Source organism: Dasypus novemcinctus, chromosome 16, assembly GCF_030445035.2.
Source record: "Dasypus novemcinctus isolate mDasNov1 chromosome 16, mDasNov1.1.hap2, whole genome shotgun sequence".
Taxonomy (NCBI): domain Eukaryota; kingdom Metazoa; phylum Chordata; class Mammalia; order Cingulata; family Dasypodidae; genus Dasypus; species Dasypus novemcinctus.
Window position 1 is genome coordinate 52,744,447 of NC_080688.1, and position 20,833 is coordinate 52,765,279.

Sequence of the window (20,833 nt, forward strand, 5' to 3'; positions counted from 1 at the left end):
ATTTCCTGGGATTTCTTGCCCTGCCTGTAGTGTCTAGATGTCTCTAGAGCCCTCAGGAGCACCCCTGCTTGAGGTATTGTTTACTGTGGCAGTCAGTGAGATCTTCTTGAGACGTGCCTAAGCATATTCTCTGGAATAATCCCCCAACTCACTTTGAAATACCTTAGCCATAAAAACTCATTTGTATTTAATATTTCCCCCTTTTGGTCAAGGTATTTTTCCAAAAAATCACTAGTTAGTGCTTCGTAATAATTCCTTGGTGCCAGGGAGGCTCATCCATGGCAATCATGTACTAAGCTGGAGGGAAGGTAGTGAGTTTATATGATGAGTTTAGCTTAGAGAGAGGCCACATTTGAGCAACAAGGAGGCTTTCAGGAAATAACTCTTAGGCTATATATATTACTAGGCTAAGTTTCAATTTCGCAAGAACAAGGTTCATAAGTACATGCATCAGTATCAAGGTCTTGGCATATTGGTCTGTCCTCCTTCACGAGGTACTGCCCATGTACTCGAGAGATTCTTACCACTCTATTAGAGAATCTAGCAGGACTCCCAGGATAGGGAATTCAGTATTCCTTCGGTTAGTGTGTGGGTCTCCATCCCCCGAGACAAATCCCATGACTACGTGAACACATTTATATTCCATAGAGGCATGCCCCAGTGCAGCCTTTCCCACATTTCCCACCTTCCCAAGAACATCCTGCACCAGTGACCCTCTCCTGCCGTTATCTTCCAAAAGAATATTCCTACTATTTTAGTTTCAAACACAGACCTACAAATCCCCTAGAGTTCACCTGTTCCTTCCTCCCAGTTCCATGGATAGTTAAACCCAATTCCCCCCCATTCACCCTCACATTCCAGCACGATTGACCCCACTCACATCCCTGCACCACCATCATCCCCATCCACTGCCAAACCACGCCTTTCCACCTTATCATGGATTTTGCCTTTATTGAACATCAGTTCACTGTACTATTATTCTCCCTTTCTGTCTCCTGATAACCTATCTTTCAGACTCTAGTTCTGTGAGTTTGTTCAATATGCTAGGTCATATGAGTGAGGTCATGCAATATTTGTCCCTTAGTGAGTGACTTACTTTATTCAACATAAGGTCTTCAAGATTCATCCATGCTGTCACATGTGTCAATATTTCATCCCTTCTTACACCTGAGTACATATATATCACATTTTGCTTATCCATTCATCTCTTGATGGACACTTGGGTTGCTTCCAACTTTTGGCAATAGGAATAATGGTGCTGTGAACATTGGTGTACATAAATCTATGTGGGGAGAGGTGCATCTGCTTTCAGTTCTTCTGGGTATATACCCAGCAGTGGGATTGCTGGATCATTTGGCAGTTCTATAGTTAGCTTCCTGAGGAACCACCAAACCATCCTTCACAATGACTTCACCATTCTGTATTCCCACCAGCAGTGGATAAGGGTTCCCATTCCTTCGCATCCTCTCTAACACTTGTAGTCCTGTTTTTTCAGTAGCCATCAGTGTAATAGGAGTGAGACGATATCTCATTGTAGTTTTGATTTGTATTTCCCTAATAGCTAGTGATTTTGAGCATCTTTTCATGTGCTTTTTAGCCATTTGTATTTCTTCTTTGGGAAAGTGTCAATTCAAATCTCTTGCCCATTTTAATTAATTAATTAATTAAATTTTTTTCAAAGATTTATTTTTATTTTTCTCCCATTTCCCCCTACTCCTGCCCCAGTTGTCTGTTCTCTGTGTCCATTCACTGTGTGTCTTCTGTGTCCGCTTGTCTCTTTTTTTGTTGTTGTTGCATCATCTTTCTGCATCAGCTCTCCGTGTGTGCGGTGCCACTCCTGGGCAGACTGGACTTTGTTTTGCACTGGGCGGCTCTCCTTATGGGGAGTACTCCTTGTGCATGGGACTCCCCTATGTGGGGGACACCCCTGCATGGCACAACACTCCTTGTGTGCATCAGCACTGTGCGTGGGCCAGCTTCACACAGGTCAAGGAGGCCCTGGGTTTGAACCGTGGACCTCCCATATGGTAGGCAGATGCTCTATCCATTGAGCCAAGTCCGCTTCCCCTCTTGCCCATTTTTAAAATGGGTTGTCTGTCTTTTTATTTTTGAGAGGTAGGATTTCTTTATATATGCTGGATATTAGACCCTTATCACATAAGTGTTTCCTAAATATTTTCTCCCATTGAGTAGGCTGCCTTTTCACTTTCTTGATAAACTTCTTTGAAGCACAATGGTTTTTAGTTTTGAGGAGGTCCCATTTATCTAATTTTTCCTTTTATTGTTTGTGCTTTGGGTGTAAAGTGTCCTACTAACAAGGTCTCATAGATGCTTCCCTACATTATCTTTTAGGAGCTTTACGGTCTTGCCTTTTTATTAATATTTAGGTGTTTGGTCTATCTTGTGTTGATTTTTGTAATAGGGCCTGAGACGGGAATCCTCTTTCTTTGGAATGAAATTCTTTTTCTTTTTCTATTTGGGAATATATACAACATTAACTTTCCAATCTAGACCACTCCCAAACATACCATTTAGTGTAGTTAATCACATTGACTATGTTGTGTTGTGGTATTTTCCTACCTTCCATTATTAAAACTTTCCCATCTTCCCAAACAGAAACCCTATACTCATTTTGCATTAATTCTCCATTCCTCCTGCTCTCCCCACCCTTGGCAACCTGTATAATTTCTGTCTTTATGAATTTAAATATTCTCCAATATTTTCTTTGTAGTTTCTATGGGACTTAAATTTAACATCCTAAATCTATTATCAATCTTTTTTTTTGTTATAGATTAATAATTTTAGTAGTATACACAGTATGTTTCTATATTTCTCCATCTCCTCAATTTCTTGTAATTCTTGTCACAAATTATGTATTTATACATTATGAGTCCCAAACTACTGATTTAGCATTGCATTTTATGCATTTCCCTTTTAGATCCTGTAATAAATAAAGAGTGGAGTTACAAACCAAAAATACAATAGTACTGGCATTTATATTTACCCTTGTCATTATTCTTACCAGAGATCTTTATTTTTTCATGCAGCTTTGATTTGTTGTCTATTGTCATTTGCTTTCAACCTGCAAAATTCTCTTGACTCCCTTTAGATTCTCTTATACACCCTGTCTCGTGGTAATGTACTTCCTCAACTTTTATTTATCTAAGAATGCCTTACTCTCTCCCTCATTTTTGAAAGACATTCTTACCTGATACAGACATAGGCAAGTTTTTTGTTTTTGTTTTGTTTTTTTTGCTTTTAGGACATTATGTTTTCCCACTGCCTTCTTTGGTTTCTGATGAGAATTTGCACTTAATCTTGTAGAGGTGCCCTTGTATGTGACATGTTGCTTCTCTCTTGAAACTTTCGAATTCTCTATCTTTCGCTTCTGACAGTTCGACTTTAGTATGCCACAGCATGGGTCTTTTTGAGTTTGTACTGTTTTCAGTTACTTGAACATCTTAGATGTGTATAATCTTGTGTTTCATTAAGTTTTGGAAGTATTTTTGGAAGTATTCTACTATTATTTCTTGGAGTATTCTCTCTGCTTCTTTCTTTCTTTCTGGGACTCCCATGATACCTATATTAGTACACTCGATGGTATCCCACAGATTCTGTTCATTTTTTTCTTCATTCTTTTTTCCTTCAACTCCTCAAACTAGATGACTTCAACTGTCTTATCTTCAAATTCACTGACTCCTTCTGACATCTCAAGTGGGCTATTCAACTCTTCTAGGACATTTTTAATTTCTCTTGTCCTCAGTTCTGTTTGGTTCCTTTTCATACTTTTCATTCTCTATTGATAATCACTTTGCGTTCATTTGTTGTTTTCCCAATTTCCTTTAGTTCTTTGTCCATGTTTTTCTCTAGCTCTTTGAGCATATTTAAGACCATTTTTTTTGAAGTCTTTGTGTAGAATGTTCCAGGTCTGGTTATCCTTATTAATGGGTTTCTAATGTTTTAATTTCCTCCTTTGCATGGGTCATCACTTCCTCTTTCTTTGTATGTTTTGTAATCTTTTATTGAAACCTATTCATTTTGATATTTTAACAAATTGTTGCTAGAATTTAGACTCTGAGACTTTGTTCCTTAAGCTGTATGTAGGTAGTATTATGACAGAGCTTTCCTTGAATGACAGTAATGCCAGGACCTAACAAACAAACAAAGGAAAAAATGGAGGGGAAATACCTTCTTGCAGATTGACCATTTGATCTGTTCAAGTGTATTCCTTCAGAGTTTATTCAAACAGTTTAGAAAACAGCACAAGGCCAAAGTATGGGGACTACCCTGATCATTTGTCTGTGTGTCTTGTCTTGGGTATGCCTTTGTGGTTCTAGGAATTCCCGTTTACAGGGATGCTAATGTCCCTCTTTCCTAAGAAACAATACCCTCATGCTCCTGCGCACTGCACTGTATGTTCTACAGCCAACAATCTCTGGTTCAGGCAGTTGACCTCTTTCCCACGGTGTTCTGTAGTTGCCCTCTACTCGCAAGACAAGTTTTGGATCTTGATGGCTAGTCCCTCAGGTTATCACAGTATAATTACTAAAATTGCAACAAGAAAAAGAACAAAAACTACTGACTTTATTCAGATTTCACTAATTTCATTTCACTCATGTCACTTTTCTGATCCAAGTTCTGATTCTGAACCTCACATCGATTTAGTTGTTATGTCTCCTTAATCTCTTCTAATCTGTGGTAATTCTTCATCCTTCCATGACCTTGACAGTTTTGGAGAGTACTGAACAGGTATTTTGTCCCTGGTAGAATGTCTATCAATATAGGATTGTCTGATATTTTCTCTTCATTAGTTTGAGTTTGTACATTTTTGGCAAGAATACCTCAGGAGTGTTGTGGCCTTTCGGTGTGTTATATCAGGGCCAACCTGGTATCAACATTTATTTTTATTGATAATGTTAGTCTTTGTTACCTGATTAAGGTGGTATCTGCTAGATTTTTACACTATAAAGTTGCTTTTATCCCCTTTTTGTTTAACAAGTATCGTGGTTTTATGTGTTATAATCTAATATTATTATTTATTTTGTTACGAAAATAGTTGCAGCTTTTGAAATTAGGAACTTTTTATGGATGTCTCCTGTTCCATTTCAGTGTCCCTGTCTTTCTTTCTCTCCCTTCCCTTCCCTATTCTCTTTTGTTTCCACTCTTCCTCCTCTTTTTAGCATTTCTTTACTTTCTGGCATTACAAGATTTTCCAAGTAACCTTGTTTTCTTTTATTAGGGAATGGTATGTAGAAACTAAGATCTGAGCATAGAGGTGCTTGTCACTATTGAGGCAACATTGCTTCTGGACTCTTCTCAGTGTTCAGAGTTTAGAAATATATATAAGTAGATTAACTCATGTATGAATATATACACATCTATATGTATTTTTGTCCTTCTGCATATATATTGAACACTGTATATTCACTCCAAAACCTCTGATTCACTTCGAACATCTGAGAGTTCATTCTAACTTTCTACTTTCCTTATTTTTTCCACCTTTCCTCATTTTTAACTTCTTTTTTTGACAGTGAGAAGTCTCACTCTGATTATTTTTTAAATTCATATGCAATGAAATTCATCTGTATGGTATACTGCTCTATAGGTTTTTTACAAATGCAAGTAATTCATCTTGTCCATTCACTGAATGAAAGCTATCTTGGTTGTTAGCAATTATAAATAAAGCTGCTATAAATATTTGCAAATAGGTTGTTGTATGCATAAAAGTTATTGTTTACTCTTGGGGAAATAAATACCTAGGATTTGGATTGCTGTGTTGTATGGTAATGTATAAGATAACTTTGTAAGAACCTACCAAAGTGTTTCACACAGTGGTTATTTGCATTTCCATAAGCAATGTGTGAGAGTTCCTGTTGATCTTTTTCAGTACTTGATATTGTTAGGATTTGCATTTTAGCCTTTGGAATGTGTATATAGTGGCATTTCTTTGGGATTTTACTTTGTATTTCCCTAATGATTAATGATGATAAGCATCTTTTTAAATGCTAATTTAACATCCATACATCTTTTTTGCTGAGGTGGCTTTGTAGATTTCTTGCCCATTTTTTATTAACCTGTTTTTTTTCCTTGTTGAGTTTTGAGAGTTCTTTATATATTCTGGATACAAGGTCTTTGTCAGAGATGTGATTTGTAAATATTTTCTTCAAGTCTGTGGCTGTCTCTTAATTCACTTAACTATATCTTTTCCAGAGGAATCCCTTTTAATTTGTTAAAATTTGATATATAAAGTTTATTAAGGGGAGTTAGATGATTTCAGTGAAATTTATCTTAATATTTGTTTGTATTAGGGTTCTCCAGAGAAAAAGAACTGACAGTATATATATATATATATATATATATGTGTGTGTATATATGTGTGTGTGTATATATATATATATATATATGTATATGTATATATATGTGCATGTGTGTGTATAAACAGATTTATTATGGTAATTGGCTCATGCATGTCTGAATTCTGTAGAGCTGGCTGTGAGTTGGAAAAGTGATGAAGGTGACCTTGAATTCCCCAGGTAAAACCACTGATTGGGAACTCCAGTAAAGGTGATGATCAATTCTCCAGGGGAAGCTATCTGTCTGAAGTAGAGATAGAAATTCTCTTTTCTGATTGCTTAAATCTTCAGTTCTCACTTGAGGGCCTCTAACTGATTAGATAATGAGATTCTTGTCATTGCTAAAGGCAGTCTCTTTTGTTATTGTAGATATAATCAACCATAGAGGCAATCAAATTAACTATTTAAATCTACAAAATAGCCTCACAATAACAATCAGGCTTGCTTGACCAAACTATTGGACATCATAACCTAGCCAAGTTGACAAATGAAATTAGTCATCATAATGTTGAAAAGCCTTCTTTTTCACTATGCTTTTTACCTTTGCATGAAAGCAGTATGTCTCTCTCTATTTACTAGGTATACTATGAAATCAATTCCTTCCTTTACAAACCTTACCCATCATGTTGATAGTCATTATTCCTAAAATATACCTAACATACTCAATTCCCAATTGTGAGGTATGAAATAGGGGAAGAAACATATCTGGTTAACCATTAGGTGATCTCTAATCCTCTTTGGGATAGAAGCCATGCTGACCTGACTTTGTCTTTCAAATTAGTATAAAAATACCCATTCTTGGAGTATATGGATGAATATCAGAGGTATGAAAAGCCATAGGATAAATCTTATTCTAGACCATCTGTTTTACTAAAAAATTCAAATAGATGGATGTAGGGGAACTTTTTATATTAAAACAGATGTAATTGTTTTATGGAGAAAATTACAAATTTTGCAGGAATGTTTGAAGTAACATAAGGCCTCGAATTCAGCACAATTTTCAGCTCTACCACCCTTTTCTATTTTTTTTAATCATCACAAAATTTTTTAGAATTATTTCATTACTCCAAAAAGAAAAACTCTACACCCCTTTAGCATGCCTTCCTTAGCCACTCTTTTGTTCTCTAACAAGAATTCTCTTTTCTTGTTAGATGAAAGTGCATCTTGTGGAAGTTTTTGGGCATTAAGTAAATGATATCAACGATACTTTCTGACTTATTTTATGGAAAGGCTATTGTCCTTCTTCTAAATCATTAACAAACCAACATAGTATTATACAATGGGAACCCCTCTTGTTCGCAATTTAACCTTTTTATCCTATTAGTTACATATTTTCTTTTTCTATGTTTATATTCTTATTTTGTTAACTAACTTGTTGCTCTGCTCTGAGATAGAGGATTGCATCTTTTGATGTTATTTTGTGATCTGAGAATGCTTAGATGAAAAATGTAGATCAAGATATCAGATTTTTTTTTTTTTTTACATATACCTCCTGGGAATATTATTGAACATAAATTTAAAAAGAGAGGTATCAGAGTGGATATCAAGTCTTGAGTTTGTCTTATTGGCACATCCTCTGTATTTCAAGACAGTATTAATATACTTGGCTGGTATTAACTATTATAATAAAATGCCACAGAGATGGCATACTTATCTTTAGACAGGCTTTTAGAAGAAACATTGTCTTTTGTGCTTAATCAACTTGTTAATTTCATTCGCTTCCAGAGCATAATAATTGTAAAGAGTAGTGTATTCTTAGAAGCATAACAGAAAATATATATTTTAAAAATTATAATAGTGTGGCAAAAGATTTTTTAAGCATACTTCAGAAACTGAGTTTAGAAAACAGTGATTTTTATCTGGATAGAATTCTTTCAGTTTTGGGAAAAAGTTTATTGTATACTCTGGCATTAAGGAGTATACCTATGCAAGCAGTTTTGCCTCACTGATCCCTAGAAGTTTCCATGGATTTCCTTCAGGTCCAATAAAGGGAGTATGCGTATATTGGGATATACTTTTGTATTCTGACCTGGCCAGGTTCTAAAGATAATCTATGTTTTTAATTTAATGTTAAGGCAAAAATGGTATTCTATTTTTTGTTAGTTTTTTTTATGTTTTACATCTCAGAGCACCGTTGCACCTCATGGTCAATGGTCTACATATAATCCACACTCTCCCACATTCCATCTAGTGGGCCATGGGAGGACATACGATGTCCGGTAACTGTCCCTGCAGCATCACCTAGGACAATTCTGAGTCCCCAAAACACCTCCATATCTCATCTCTTCCTCCCATTCCCCACACCCAGCGGCCACCATGGCCACTTTCTCCACACCAATGCCACATTTTCTTCAATTACTAATCACAGTAGTTCATGAATAGAATATTAGTAAGTCCACTCTAATCCACATTCTATTCCTACATCCTGTTCTACCTTGGAATGGTTGTGTCCACTCCACATCTATATCAAAAGGGGGCTTAGATTCCACATGGATGCTGGGTGCAATCCTCCTACTTTCAGTTGTAGGCACTCTTGGCTCCCTGGTGTGGTGGTTGACCTTCTTCACCTCCATGTTAGATGAGTGAGGTAAGTCCAAGAAACCAGAGTGTAGGAGTTGCAAGTCTGTTGAGGCTCAGGGCCTGGCTATCACATGGTCAGTCCAGAGATTCAGGTCCCCTGGGTATACACTAAACCCCAGCACCAACTACAGTTCCTGTAAAAGTAACAGGAGAGGCTATGGACAAAGATCACATATGAGTCCAGCTCCATCGCACAAAAACACAAACTCCAAAGTAGGGCCAACTGACATGGCACTGAACTCCATCTGCCATGACCATAGAACCTGTGGGTCTCTGTAGCCCTCAGAAGAACCAATACCTGGGGTTGTATCTACTTTATCTGTCTCTGGGACTCCGCTGAGGTGTGCATAAGGGCAACCCCTCTGATAACCTCCTGGCTCTTTTTTGGAGACTCATAGACATATAAACTCATTTATCCTTTCCATTTCCCCCTTGATTCAGGTCAAAAAAGCATTTTTAACTCCTGGTATTATATGTAGACTGAGATATTCTGCTGATCCAAGTTGACCTTTGTATTCAAGGTCATTTGTCTTTGAACTCATTAATTCGATTCAGAAATTTGTGTGCCTCTCACTGATTAGTTCTCTTAAATACTGTATCCTTTCTGGGGCTTTGATATATTCCTTTCCTTGGGCCATGTCTTCTATTTTCTTAGTATGGCTCATGATTTTTTTGCTGATATCTAGGCATCTGATAAGGATGTAGTTTACTCAGATGCTTAATTTCTTTCCCTTTTGTAGGGATTTAGTGGCAGGAATGCTCTTTGATTCTTGGCTGAACCTGGATTGTTAGGATTGTCCTGATGGTGGTCTAATCTGCTCAGTGGAACCAGTTATTGGTTGTAGAGTTGCTTCTTAGGGCCTTCTGGAGGGAGACGATAGAAGTCAGAAAAAGCCTCTTCTACTTATTTTTTTTAAATAAATTTTTTAAATTGCCTTAAAAATATACATAGATCACAAAAAAATGTTGCATTAAAAAATATAAGAGGTTCCTGTATACCCCACCCCACACCCCACCCCACTCCTCTGACATCAGCAAAATCTTTCATCATTGTGGCACATTCATAGCATTTGATGAATACATTTTGGAGCACTACTGTGCCATATGGATTATAGTTTACACTGTAGTTTACACTCTTCCCCAGTCCATTCAGTGGGTTATGGCAGGATATATAATGTCCAGCATCTGTACCTGCAATATCATTTAGGACAACTCCAAGTCCCAAAAATGCCCCCACATCACATCTCTTCTTCCCTCTTCCTGCCCTCAGCTGTCGTTGTTGTTGTTGGTTGCTCTTCACTGCCCACAGCAATGCGCTCTTGTTGGGGTCTCTCCACCAGGGGATGGGGGGAATGCTCATCTAGGCCTTCCAACCTTAGGGGAAGGAGGCTCTTACTCGAGGGTAAGGTGACAGAGGTATTTAGCACTTAGCACATTCAGCCACTCAGCACACACACAGCACACAGCAAATGAGACTCTGGAGACTGCTTAATGGGAGGAAGCAAGTCCGTTTATTGTGAAGTGGAAGGCTTTTTATACTCTTTTTTTAAAGGATCGTGTAAAAAGTTGATTGGATGATATTGAGTGAAGTGAGACGCAGGTCAGAGCTCTAGTGCTGGTTGCTGTGCCCTTATTGGGTCTGTGCTCACTGGGTTTCAGTTGCCTTTTCCTGAAAATGAGCTGGTTTCCAGTATATGCTGAGTCATTGCCCCAGGCGCTCCTTTGTTACTTTCACGCCATTTGGTTGCCCCAGGCGCCATTTTGATAGCTCTAGGCACCATCTTCCCTTAGGGACTTTCCAGTGGGGGGAATTCCCACACTCAGCAACTGCTGTGGCCCCTTTCTCCACATCAATGCTACAATTTTTTCCATTGCTAGTCACAGTACTTCTATAGTAGGATACTGGGAAGTCTACTCTAATCTTTATTTTATTCCTCCATCCTGTGGACCCTGGGATGGTGATGTCCATTCCACCTCTAAATAGAGAGGGGGCTTAGAATTCCACATGGTTGATGGATGCAATTCTCCTCCTTGCAGTTGTAGGCACTCTCGGTTCCCTGGTGTGGTGGTTGACCATCTTCACCTCCCTGTTAACTGACCTGGGTAAGTCCAATGAACCGGAGAGTAGGAGTTGCAACTTTGTTGAGGCTCAGGGCCCAGCTGGCACATGGCCAGTTCAGAGATTCATGTCTCCTGAGTATACACTAACGCCAGCACCAACCACGGGTTCAGTAAAAGTGACAGAAGAGACGTGTAGAGAGGTCACGTCTGAGTCCAACTCCATCACATTCAGGAGCAGAAATTCCAAAGTAGGACCTTCTGACAAGACATGGAACTCCAGAGCCATCTGCCGTGACTGTAGAACCTGGGTGTTTCTGTAGCCCTCAGGAGCACCAGTATCTGGAATTGTATCTACTTTGGCTGTCTCTGGGATCCTGCTGAGACGTGCATAAGCACCACCCCTCTGGTGACCTCCCGACTCTTTTTTGAGGACTCTTAGTCATATAAACTCATCTGTGTTTACCATTTCCCCTTTTATTCAAGGTCTTTTTCTAGTTGCATCACCAGCTAGTGATTGGCTGTTATCTGTCAGTGCCAGGGAGGCTCATCTAGGAGTCATGTCCTATGCTGAGGGGAGGGTAGTGCATTTACATGCTGAGTTTGGCTTAGAGAGTGGCCACATTTGAGCAACCTGTAGGCTCTCAGGAGGTAACGCTTAGGTACCCTACAACTTGCTTGGATTTCCTTGGTCTGCCAGTGATGGTGCTCTTTGGCAGTTTTCAGTTCAGTGCCTGGTTGGAGTGAGTGTATTTGTTGCAACACAGACAGAATCAATGTGATAGAGCTTCCTGTCTGGTGGCTCTGAGTCTTTTTTTAAAATTTTTTTTATAAAGCTATTTGTTTGTTTGTTCACTCTTTCTTTTTTAAGATTTTATTTATTTATTTATTTCTCTCCCCTCCCCCCTTCCACCCCCCCCCCCCCCGGTTGTCTGTTCTCTGTGTCTATTTGCTGCATCTTCTTCGTCCGCTTTTGTTGTCAGCAGCACAGGAATCTGTTTCTTTTTGTTGCATCATCTTGCTGTGTCACCTGTCCGTGTGGGCGGCACCATTCCTGGGCAGGCTGAGCTTTCTTTCGCCCTGGACGGCTCTCCTTACAGGGCGCACTCCTTGTGCGTGGGGCTCCCCTACGCGGGGGACAACCCTGCATGGCAGGGCACTCCTTGCGCAGATCAGCACTGCGCATGGGCCAGCTCCACACGGGTCAAGGAGACCGGGGGTTTGAACCGTGGACCTCCCATGTGGTAGACGGATGCCCTAACCACTGGGCCAAGTCCGCCACCCTGGTGGCTCTGAGTCTTGTATTTCAAATATTCTCAGAGACAGTTCTCCAGCCTTGTCTGACAGTCCCCTCTGTTTTCTCAGATAGAAAATATTTCCATTCCCCTCTGAGTCCTCAATAATCAGTCCCTGTTAGTAGCAGAAGAGAGATTAGGAGGGTTGTACATCTTTAGCCCCCTTGCTGACCCCACAAGGCAAACAGTGGCACAGCCCTACTTGTACTGGAAGGGCTTCTGGGACATAGCAATCCAAATTTGTGGGTTAGAAGCTGAGTCAGCCTTAGACTGTGTCCCTCTCTCTCACCTTTCCTGGGGTGATAGATCCCTGAAGACCCCTTTGTCTGTAGTTGCAGACCCAGAAGCCCAAGAGTTCTAATGTGTCTTTAGTGAGGGAGATTGTGCCGCTAGCAGCAGCCACTGGATTCAACTCACAGTTCTGTTGTCATGATTTCCCTTCTTTGTCCTCTCCCCTCTGGGCAGTGTTCAGCCTTTGCCTGGTGTCCTAAACTCTAGAAGAACTTTTCCAAGCTGTTTCAGCCTGTCTTCTAGCTATTTTTCTAGGGGGGAGAAGAGAGTCCCATGTCTTTCTAGTCTGCCATCTTCCCAGAAATCCTAGTGCAAATGCTTCTGAGAGTTAAATATTTGATGACACAGATTTTATAGTCATTGTTTTTAACTTTATAATCCTTTCTAGAATAAGAATAAATATAATGCAGACCTTTCTTTATCCTAATGCATTCTTTTTTTTTAAATTTGTTTGCCAATTATTTGAGGAATACAGGATGTCATTGTGAGGAAAAGAGTAAAGTTGCCTGTGTATATTCAATAAAATATTTATGAGATATGGATGCTATTTATTTTATGGGCAGAATTTAAATAAAAGTTTAATAAAGTCTAAATTAGTTGTGTCAGTTATTTTGATAATGAAAAAAAGAAACATATTTTCAGTATTAGATTGTAATTGGGCACCTGTATCTGTTATAAGAATTTCCCTTTTTAAGAGACTTCTGTTGATTGGAAATATTCTTGATATAAAATCACATGCATATTTTATTATAAAGATAAAGAAGATTGCTGTATGAAATATTTGTTTTTTAGGGGTAGAATAGAGACAATCAGCAAGATGGTGGCACAGTAAGGAGCTCCTAGAGTCAGTTCATGGTAGAGGGCAGTTAATAATCACCCAAGTTACCTAAGTCACCTGTTTGGGCACTCTAAGAGACCAGAGGATCATCCTGCAACATCTGTGAAAGAAGGAAGAGATTGCCCATCTGTAGAGAAGATTCGTTAAGTAGAGCACTCCATATGGCAGAGGCTAGTACCCATCCTCCACTGATAGCACAGGCCACCTTAGAAGCTATTTCTTCTGTAATAGCTGTAATTGGAAGTTCAATTTCCCAAAAACAGGGGAGGATGAGAAGGTTGGGTACCAACTTCAGCTACTGATAAGTATATTTAGCTGGCTAAAGTATAATCCTAAGAACAGCTAAAGTTTGAACCTGTCTAAGTCAGAAAGAGGCTAGGATCCATCATTTTAACTCTATCCCTGGCATGAGGGGTAGTGGGATTGACTGAAAATCACAGTGCTGGTAGGGACCAGCCTCTTTCCACAAGATTGGATTGCAACTCTAGCCTAAATTCCATCCCTATCTCCGGCAGGGAGGAAGCTGGTGGATCTGTGCCTGACTCCCTGGGAAACTGCAGGCCACACCAGAGTCTAGTGATTATCCTACTCTAGCAGCACAAGCCACCTCAGGAAGTATTCTGTGGTTGGAGTTGGAAGCTCCATTTCCCAAAATCAGGGGAAGAAGAGATGGTTGGCCACTGACTTCACCTACTGATTAGTAAATTCAGCTGACTAAAGTATAACCTTAAGAACAGCTAAAGTTTAAGCCTGTCCAAGTTGGAAAGAGGCTAGTGGCTGCTATTTGGCTCCACCCCCAACATGAGGGGAAGCCAGGCTGATTGAAAATTGCACTGATAGTACGGACCATCTTCTTTCCATCCAGATAGGACTGCAGCCCCAGGCTATACTGCAGCCCCAACTCTGGCAGGGAGAAACCTGGCAGGATATGCGCCAGCCTCTGTGGGTAACTGCAAGTACATTCTTTTGGCACAAATGAGTAATCAGAAGTCTGTGGGGGCAACTGTGGTCATTTTGGACCTGCACAGCATAGATTGCTGCCCACACCTGCAGTTCCTCCCCACCCCAGGCAGGGGAGTAAGGGTGTGCCTTCATAAGTCTTTCCGGGCAAATACAGTGTAGGCCTGTACTACTTGGATTATTATACATGGCTGTGGCTCTGTCCCTACTCCTAGCAAAGAAGAAGTATGGTAGAAGCTTCATTTGTCCTAGGGGCAATGTGGGCAGCTTGAGCCTCCACAACTTATAGCACCAACTACATTCTCAGCTCCTACTAAACAACCAGCAAGGGAGAAAGGACAAGAAAGCCCTGAATTAAAGAGAGAAACTGCACCCAGAATAAATACATCTAGTAAGTCAGATGCCAAGACAACAAAAATCCGCAATTCATACCAAGAAACAGGAAGATATGGCCCAGTTAAAGGAATAAGATAAGCCTCCAGATGACATAAAGGCGTTGAGATAACTAATTGTAGATGTTCAAACAAATTTCCTTAATAAATTCAATGTGATAGCTAAAGAGATTAAGGGTATTAAGAAGGCATTGGATGAACACAAAGTGTTTGAAAGCATACATAGAAAAATAGATCTTACAGGAATGAAAGGCGCAATAAATAGAATTAAAAATACACTGGAATCATATACACCAGATTTGAGGCGGCAGAAGAAAGGCTTAGTGAGCTTGAAGACATGGCTCTCCAAAAGCGAACATAAAAAAGAATGGATGAAGAAAAGAATGGAAAAATTGAACAAGGTCTCAGGGAACTAAATGACAGCAAGAGACTTCTGGGGGTCCCAGAAGGAGGAGAGAAGGGAAAAGAGGCAGAAGGAATATTTAAAGAAATAATAGTAGAAAATGTCCTAAACCTATTGAAGGACATAGATATTGGTGCCCAAGAAACACAACGTACTCCCATCTGAATAAATCTGAATAGACCAACCAGAGGCACATACTAATCAGAATTTCAAATGCCAAAGACAGAATTCTGAGAGCAGCAAATGAAAAGCAATGCATAACGTATAAGGGATACTCAAAAAAATTAAGTGCCAATTTTTCATCAGAAACCACGGAGGCAAGACGACAGTGGTAAGATATATTTTAAATGCTACAAGAGAAAAACTTCCTGCCAAGAATCTTATGTCCAGCAAGGTTGTCTTTCAAAAATGGGGATGAGTTTAGAATATTCACAGATAAACAGAAACTGAGAGAGTTTATAACAAATTGGCCTTGCAGAAATACTAAAGGTGTGCTACAGTCTGAAAACAAAAGACAGGAGAGAGGCTTGGAAAAGAGTCTAGAAATGAAGATTTTTGTCAGTAAAAGTAACTAAAAGTCTCAAAAGAGTGGTGAAATATAATATGACAGATAAAACCCAAATCAGAATTGCCTTTACAATAATAACATTGAATGTTAATGGGTTAAACTCCCCAATCAAAAGACACAGACAGGTGGAATGGATAAGAAAATATGAGGCATCTATCTGCTGTCTGCAAGAGACTCATCCTAGACACAAGAATACCAATAGATAGAAAGTGAAAGGCTAGGAAAAGATATTTCACACATGCAATAACCAAAAAAAAAAAAAAAAAAGCTAGAGTATCTATACGTATATCAGATAAAATAGACTTTAAAGGACACTACTAATGCACAATTTGAGGAGGAAATCAGGAAAAAAAATTGATTTATAATAGCAACTAAAAGAATCTAGTATCTAGGAATAAATTTAACCAAGGATGTAAAGTACTCGTATTCAGAAAACAACAATGAAATTTTAAAAGAAATAAAAAAGACCTAAATAATTGGAAGAACATTCTATGCTCATGGATCAAAGACTAAATAACATTAGATGTCAATTCTACCCAAATTGATGCGGATTCAATGCAATCCTGATAAAAATTCCACTAATTTGTTTCAAATAAATGGAAAACACAATTATCAAATTTATGTGAAAGAATAAAGGGCCCCGAATTGCCAGAAACATCTTTAAAAGGAAAAGCAAAGTTGGAGGACTCTTACTTCTGGTTTTTACCTCATATTACCCAGCTTCAGTGGTACAAAGCAGCATGGTATTAGCATAAAGACAGACACATAGACCAGTGGAACTGAATTGATGGTTCAGAAAGAGACCTTCACATCCATGGTCAAGTGATTTTTGATAAGCCTATCAAACCCACCCATTCAGCAGAACAGTCCATTCAACAAATGGTGCTGGGAGAACTGGATATTCATAGCCATAGCAAAGAAAGGGGACCTCTATCTCACACCTTCTACAAAAAATTAACTCAAAATGGATCAAAGACCTGAATATAAAAGCAAGAACCATAAAGCTGATAGAAGAAAATGTAGGAAAACATCTCCAAGACCTAGTGGTAAGTGGTAGATTCTTAAAGGAGATAATAGGAAGGCAGAGATGGACTACTGTTGCTTAATGTATGTAGATATTTTCATTAACTTCACTATAAAAATGTGGAAAGGTATAGAGTTGATGATAAACCATTATAAAGAGTGACAGCTTTTTTATAATTGGGGATGTGGCTGGAAAAGATAGTCCTGGGATGTAAATGTCAATTGAAAGAAAGCTAGTGATTTTTCTAGGGACTGAATAAAACAGTAATTAACCCAGAGTTGGATGAGAATGTTGGTTGATGGTACAGATGCAAACAGTGTCCTTTGTGAGCTAGAGCATAGTTACATCACTATTGCAGGGTGGTGGGAGTGTGGAGAAGCATGGGAAAAACACAGTGATGATACTGTAATATTCTTGCATCTATGCCAAAGAAGTACTGTGTTTATAATAGGGAAGTAAGAAAAAAGTATACCAAATGTACACTATGAACCATGATTAATGGTATAGTCTAATGATATTGTCTCACAGTCTGTAACAAATGTTCCCCATAGTGTGGTGTGTTGATGGAGGTGTGATATATGGGAATTCTGCATATGAGCATGATTGGTTTGTAAGTTCACAATTTCAGTAATAAAAATATATTTTAAAAAATTATCATGGAGTGGGTTGGGGGAAAAATACACCAAATATAAGATACGGACTTTAGTTAGTAATAAGAGTTTGATGGTATTCTTTGATAATTTGTAACAAATATCCCACAGCAATACAATGTTTTGGTTTTGGGTTGACGTACAGGACCCCTGTATGATGTTAAGCATGTTTGCATTGTAAGTTCACAACTTTTACTATGCACTTATTGTGTGAATGATATGAAAAATAATAATAAGGTGGGTTGGCAGACAGTATACCAAACGTAAGATACTTTGGTTAGTAGTAGTATTTTGATGATGCTCTTTCATCATTTGTCAAAAATGTTTTACCGCAATGCATGATATTGCTGGTAGCATGAGGTATGAGAACCCTGTATGATGTTATGTATGTTTGTTTTATAAGTTCACAACTTCACAAAAACTTATTGTTTATGTATGATTATGTATGAGTGATATTCTTCAATAATTTTTAAAAATACCAAAATATATATATATATATCTCAAGAATTTAGTGTACGAAAGCTCTGGAAGAAATCTAGTTTTGGTAATCTGCAACTGTGGGCATGTGTTTTATTTTATTCTGACAGGCATTTTCTTTTCCGTTTTTGTATTTCTTTCAGAGTAAGTGAGGAAAAGGAAGTAACAGAAGAACGGCTAAAAGCTGAGCAGGAATCATTTGAGAAGAAGATCAGACAGTTGGAAGAACAGAATGAACTTATCATCAGAGAAAGGGAAGATATCCTTTTTGAAATTCCTTTTTTTAATGTGCAAGAAGTTTGAGTCTTTCATGGAGAAAATGTAAACTCTAGCGCAATAATTGTTCTAATTTATAAGGGGATATAAATCTGCATGTGCTGCCATTTCTAGGCAATCAGAACAACACTTAACAGCATGTGCTGCTGCTTCCTTTGTGCTTGATATGGTCATCCAGCTGTTCTGTTGCTGCTATTATGCTGTGAAGCACATATTTGTCAACTAAAAAAGACAATAAGAAATTTGGGCATTAAAATGTAATGTTGGAACTTTTTATTAAATTCTGTTCCACTGCTGTAGTTGAGCCTGAAACCTTCTCATATTTGTATTCTTTCTAGCTAAAACTTATGACAGTCCTAAGAAATTTTACTTTGAAATCATAAAAAAAAATATTTTGCATTTGTAAATGTTGTAATTGACAGGTGTTTACACTGCAACATAAAATCACCAAACCATTTTCATGGAGAAAAAAACTACTGGGTTTAGAACTAGAGAAAAAAATATATTTTGTATTGTTTGTGCGAAAACAAAAACGGGTGTTTTAACTTAAGAATTGTACTTTTAATGGGTATGTGAGTTAAGCATATTTCTGAAGTTTCTTTTGGAAGGGTAAAAATACATATATTTGTGCTTCTACCCATTATGCAATAGCATTGATATAGAAGAGAAGTAACTGTACCTAAAGTTAGCATGATAGATCTGCCAGCCAAACTAATGTGGGAATGTTCGATGGAAACATTCCCTTATTGTCAGTATCATCAACTTGATTACTTATAATTATTTAAAAGATTCTGCCTGTTAAAAATTATATTTCAACAGTAACTACACCTTTGTGAATACCTGGGAAATTGAAAAATTAGAGGGAAAAAGCGTAGGAACTTTAAAACTATAAAACTATGAAAAAATGTGTTCCGAACATACATTTTCAGTTAATGGGATTGCATGAAATGTAATTAATATAATAAGAATTTTCTGGCTTGATTTGTTGAATAGAACATTAGTAAGTTTTCATTTTAGCCCTACAATTCTAATGGAGTAGTTTTTCTCGTTGTTCCCCTATATAATTTAGCATTGGGATAATCACCTTGGGCCTTTCTTTTCCTTTGCCCTTCTCTGACTAGATTGCCCTAAGTTGTAAACCCCAGGCTAGACCCTTTTTTGTGCTTTTCTTTCTTTCATTCTGCTACTTTTCTCTTGAGGTTGAAGTAATGCTGTTTAGTCAGGATTCACCAACAAACTGTGCCCAACCAGTTTTACTCTTGGATTTCTCACAAATAATAGTGATTTGGGCCCCTAGCCCTTTTTAAAAACAAAAACACAATTGTAAGGAATGCTTTCATTTATAATTTTAAAAAAACTCTGATTCACGCAATGTATTGTTTTCTCATACAATAACTCTGGAGATAGGCAGCTTCTGGCATTGATTCAGTAGCTTCAAGTTTTCAGGGCTGGCATCTCTACAATTCTCTTAGTTTTTCTCATGTTTGCAAAATGTTTTTTTCAATTCCAGACATCACATTTATACTAAGGCAGGAAGAAAAGGGGAAGAGGTCATTGCAATTGTGGTCTCCCCTCCATTTAAAAAAAAATGTAATAACTTTCTCAGGATCCCCTTGCCCCTTGCATTCATTTGTATATTTATTGTTCTGACCTTTATTACATGGCTAACCTGAACTATAAGGGAGGCTGAGAATGTGAGCATTTAGATTTTCCAACTTTTATAATGGAAGACAGCAAGGGAAAAGGGAATTAGAAATGAAGTCAGTCTCCAAATCTATCTAACAGGTGGAGTTAGGGAAATAGAATTTGCTTTTTGTGTAGGGAGGAGGTGGTGATACTTTGACACTCCTAGGATAAAAGATATGTATACCATTCCATGAAATTGGAGGTGAATTGGGGAAAGAAGGTGAGAGAGGTAGGTAGTACACACTTTTAGAATGCTGGCCACATGTATTAATAGAGGCTCTGTTTGGTGATGTGCTTCGCAAAAATATTTGTCTATCTGGGAAAGTAGGATCTAATTTCATTAGACTGTTGTGTGCAGCATTCTTTGGATCATGCTTAATTCTATTCACTGCTGAAACAGTCTAAACTCTGCATGGTCATTAATGTAGTCATCTCTAAGCCTAATAAGATATTACAGGTGGCATAGCATCAATATTTTTAAGTTTTTCCCATGATTTAGCTCTAGGGTCAGCAAATTACTGATCTTGGACTAAATCCCATCTGTAGCTGCTTTTGTGCTCCACCTGCAGAGTTGAGTAGTTGCTACAGAGACCCTGTAGCCAATGTACCCTAAATATTTACTATTTGTCCCTTTACAGAAGGGACCTAATCTAGTGTATTGCTAAAAAAGAAGAGAAAAGGCATGTGAATAAAGTCAGACACTTGGACATGTGACATATTTAAACCTATTTTATATTAAGGTAGAAGGAATTTAACTTAAGCATTTATTCTTGTGAATGAGGAGTGGAGTAAATATTGACCAATTTCAAAAATCAAAATGGTTTAGTTGGTGTAATTAGTTTTCCTTCTCCTTTACTTCTTTGACTTGATATACAGATTATTTTTAAGGTTAAAAAAAACACATCAAAACATAGTTGGTATCTAAAGAACTTTATTGTCCAAGAAGGGAGAAAGGAAGATAAGGTAAAAAACAATGACATAC

The 20,833-nt window shown here is 38.1% G+C and overlaps 1 protein-coding gene across 1 annotated transcript in view; it reads left to right on the forward strand.

Moving 5' to 3' along the window:
• Positions 1 to 20,833, forward strand: part of KIAA1328 (KIAA1328 ortholog) — a 403,146-nt gene that overhangs the window by 33,458 nt on the left and 348,855 nt on the right. Inside the window, exon 5 of the mRNA XM_058277168.1 lies at positions 18,033 to 18,148. Coding sequence (XP_058133151.1) covers positions 18,033 to 18,148 — 116 coding nt within the window. The remainder of the gene's footprint in view (positions 1 to 18,032; positions 18,149 to 20,833) is intronic.